The 4,307-nt window shown below is 36.1% G+C and overlaps 1 protein-coding gene across 1 annotated transcript; it reads right to left on the reverse strand.

Annotated features, from left to right (window-relative positions):
• Positions 1–2,623: 2,623 nt before the first annotated feature.
• LOC137527228 (olfactory receptor 8B3-like) lies at positions 2,624–3,559 on the reverse strand. The gene is made up of 2 exons (XM_068247733.1): positions 3,195–3,559; positions 2,624–2,990 (listed from the first exon to the last, which is right to left on the reverse strand). Exons 1-2 carry the CDS (start codon positions 3,557–3,559, stop codon positions 2,624–2,626), a joined length of 732 nt encoding a protein of 243 aa, XP_068103834.1.
• Between the last annotated feature and the right edge of the window lie 748 nt (positions 3,560–4,307).

Raw genomic sequence — 4,307 nt, forward strand, 5'->3', positions numbered from 1 at the left:
CCTGTAAGCGTCCTTCCGGATGCTTACAGGGAGCATGACAACAAACTCACTGTGGCCATCTTGTGGCCAAATAGTAAAACTACACCCTAAAGCATTTTACATATACAAATAAATTAGTTCTACACAATAAATTAACTCATTACCTCCCACACTCCCCAATTTTTTTTTTGTAATTAACCCCCTTGCCGTTCCAATTCTGACGGCAAGGGGGCAGCACAGCACTTTTTTTAAAAAAAATTTTTAAATCATGTAGCGGGCCCAGGGCTCGCTACATGATAGCCGCTGACAAGCGGCATCCCCCTACCCACTCCGATCGCCTTCAAGTTCAGAACGGGATTTCCTGCTGGGCTTCCCCGGTCGCCATGGCAACCGGGTGGGATGACGTCACCGACGTCAGAGGGAATCCCGATCCACCCCTCAGCGCTGCCTGGCACTGGCTGCGCTCGGGATAACTGGCAAGAAGGTTAAAAAAAAATACAATTAAAAAAAAACATAAATAGTTACCTTAGGGACTGAACTTTTTAAATATTTATGTCAAGAGGGTATAACACTGTTACTTTATAAACTACGGGCTTGTAATTAGGGATGGATGCAAAACTGAAAAAAATGCACCTTTATTTCCAAATAAAATATTGGCGCCAAACATTGTGATAGGGACACAATTTAACGGTTTTATAACCGGGACAAATGGGCAAATACATTTCCTGGGTTTTAATCACAGTAGCATGCATTATTTAAAAACTATAATGGCCAAAAACTGAAAAATAATAATTTTTCCCACATTTTTTCCTATTTTCCCATTAAAACACATTTAGAATAAAATAATTCTTGGCATAATGTCCCACCTAAAGAAAGCCTAATTGGTGGTGAAAAAAACAAGATATAGTTCATTTCAATGTGATAAGTAATAATAAAGTTATAGACGAATGAATGGAAGGAGCGCTGAAAGGTGAAAATTGCTCTGGTGTTCAAGGGGTAAAACCCCTCAGTGGTGAAGTGGTTAAAAGAGTTGTTAACTTTAACCTGTTTTTGGATTTGAACTGCTAAATTAATACTAATAAAATATACCTGTTGAAACAATTATAGAACAGCCTAATGAGGATATCCGTGTGTTTTTACTGTCAAAGTTTCTTTATTTGAGAAAAGGCTAAGGTACATTACATGAAAGTTTACATCAAAAGCATAGTCAGGAAACAATGTGTAAGCATACCAGGTATATGATCATATTAACAGAAAAATAACCACTTTGTAGTTTCCCTTCTAGGAGAAACATAATCGTCATAATAAAACAATATAAGAAGTTAAATGGGAGTTGGATAATTCAGTTATTCTACTTTGTATTCTTAACATTAGCTCCCTTATCTATGTGTTTTAGGCCTTTAGCAGCTAATTTATTTATAGACTTGCAAGTGCTCCTGGTAAGTTTATTTTAGCACTTTAACTTATTTGTTACATTTCCTTGCTTCTAATTAGTACTGCTGTAATGTGTATTTATGGCCAGTTGGCCACTTGTCACTAGGGGGCAGCGTGAGACAATAACAGAGGACTTCTGCTTTCAGTTTCTATATTTTCTGCTAGTAGAGAGAGATTAAAGCATTCCAACGAGTTCTGCTGACTGAGGTCAAACGCAGTGCACTTATCTCAAATGAGATAATGTTATTGAAGCTGCTGATAGGTTAAGCCAACATTGAATGTTGCGATTTAATAAATGTGTTGAGAGTTATGCGGCCTTCTTCCCACTATAAAAAAGCAATTGCAAATGTACTGTTATTTTACAATGCAATGTTTCTGTAATTGTGCAAGCGCAAGCACAAAAAATGCAGCAGGCAGGAATTTTGTGATCAGAAGAAAAAATAATCCTAATTGCTCTAATGGAAAAGTATATTATTTACCAGGTGTCAGGTTTTTTTTGTTCTGTTTTTTTTTTCCAGATCACAAAATGCTGCCTGTGAAAAACAGCACTAACAAGTAATAATTTTAGTTAAAGGACACCCAAAGCATAAACAAATGAAATAAACGATTGTATTTATATTCCTTCTCCTGAAAATGACTTTTTAAACATATTCCACAGTTTTATTTTATTTTTAAATCTACTTTTTAAGTTTTAACTGTTTTATTGTTTTTGCCCAATGACACATTCATTGAAGTATGCCAGAGCTAAAACTATATGAACTATTGTCCTTTTTTTTATCTTTTTCCTGCTCTCAGAAGCCATTTTCTACTAGGAAAGTGTTTTATAGTTGGAATTTCTTATCAGTGAGGGTCACACTGTAATCACTTCCTGGACTCAGGACTCAGTCAGCCACTTACATACCTGATATTTAACTCTTTCAGGCAGAGAAAGAAAAAAAGGGAACACAGCATAGTTATTAGTGTGCTTGGCACTGTACATACCTATGTCTATCTCATCATGTCACATGTCACTTCAGGTATCCTTCTAAATAAAATATCTATATTTATAGTTATAATAGGAATTATATTATAATAATAATATTTTTTGTTTATTATTTTTGTCACATTCGGTATTGATTTTTAAAACTGCTTTTTGATGCACTAACGTGGCATACAATCATCTGTTTTTTATATCATTGTCTTTTCATTTAGATCATTTACCAGCTATTCTTCAAACAATAGCCATAAAATTCTTCAGTTTCTTTTGTATGGCGGACTTCACATCTTTATTTCTCAAGCTATAAATAAAAGGGTTCAACATGGGAACCACCGCTGTATTGAATAAAGATATAAGCTTTCTGGACTTGAAGGTGCCACTTGGCGACAGGTACTGAGAAATCATAGATGCATAGAGAATGAGGACAGAGGTTAGGTGTGAGGAACACGTGTAGAAGGCTTTCCGTCTCCCTGTGCTGGACTTGATCTTCATTATGGTGGCAATGATGAACACGTAGGAGATGGAGGTGAGCAGAAAAGGAATGAAAAGTGCAAATAAACCTCCATCTATAAAGATCACTATTTCTAGTATAAATGTGTCACTGCAGGAGATATCCATCAAAGGTAAGAGGTCACAAAAAATGTGGTTAATTATATTGGAAGTGTAACAAGAGAGCTGTAATACTAAAGTAGTCAAAGGAATTACATGCAGAAAACCAAATACCCAACAGAAGGTGGCCAAACCAGCACAGAATCTACCACTCATCAGAGTTGAAAAATGTAATGGTTTGCATATGGCGACATACCTGTCGTAGCCCATGGATGTAAGCAGCATGAAATCATTGCAGAAAAACCATGCAAAGAAATATACCTGTGCCATACATCCAATAAAACTTACCTCATTATTTCCGGTTACAAAGCTAACAATGTTCTTATGTAGCGTAACTGTGGTAGAACATATGTCAAGAACAGACAAGTTGCACAAGAAGAAGTACATGGGAGTGTGAAGATGGGAGTCCAGCCAAACCAACAGTAGGATAGCCATGTTGCCACCAAGAGTTGTGAGATACATGAGTAGAATCAGAAGGGACATCGGGAACTGTAACTCAGGGAAATCTGAAAAGCCTTTGAGTATGAAAAAAGTCACCACAGTCTTGTTCTTCTCATTCATGGCTTATTTTAAATTCTCATTACACTAAATTAAGATGCCTTGAAAACTGAATCAGGTTCGGCAGGAAAATTACCTATGTCGAACAAGAGTAGATATCTCAATTCCAAATGCATTGTGGAGAAGCACTACTATTTCTTAAGCAGGTAAAGCAGGGACAGTTAGGCAAGACTCAGAGAAACAAGTTTTATTGTGTCGATGGGAACATATTAGGAATAATGTATTTGTTTTCAATACATTATATAAAAATTAATAAAACAATTACATTGATATGATTGGTAACTATGAAGAAATGTTGTTCTCAAATGACCAAATCTCATTTGTAAAAAAAAAAAGAACTTTGATATTGGCAAAGAAAATACCTTATGACTCCTTATAGCACTTTGAAATCATTGCTTTGGCGTTAAAGGATACCCGAACTGACATGTGACATGATGAGATAGACATGTGTATGTACAGTGCCTAGCACAGAAATAACTATGCTGTTTCTTTTTTTCTTTCTCTGCCTGAAAGAGTTAAATATCAGGTAAGTGGCTGACTCAGTGCTGACTCAGACAGGAAATTACTTCAGTGTGACCCTTACTGATAAGAAATTCCCCTTTTCACCTCTTTCTTGCTCTCAGAAGCCATTTAGTGCTAGGAAAGTGTTTTATAGTTGGAATTTCTTATCAGTAAGGGTCACACTGTAGTCACTTCCTGTCTGAGTCAGAACTGAGTCAGCCACTTACATACCTGATATTTAACTCTTTCA

Source organism: Hyperolius riggenbachi, chromosome 8 (genome assembly GCF_040937935.1).
Source record: "Hyperolius riggenbachi isolate aHypRig1 chromosome 8, aHypRig1.pri, whole genome shotgun sequence".
NCBI lineage: Eukaryota > Metazoa > Chordata > Amphibia > Anura > Hyperoliidae > Hyperolius > Hyperolius riggenbachi.

Bases quoted from the DNA above. Each gene is read 5' to 3' on its own strand.
- LOC137527228 (XM_068247733.1), bottom strand. From the start codon at position 3,559: ATGAATGAGAAGAACAAGACTGTGGTGACTTTTTTCATACTCAAAGGC. The intron at 2,991-3,194 runs GTATGTCGCCAT...TATCTCCTGCAG, and splicing joins ACATCCATGGGCTACGACAG to TGACACATTTATACTAGAAA.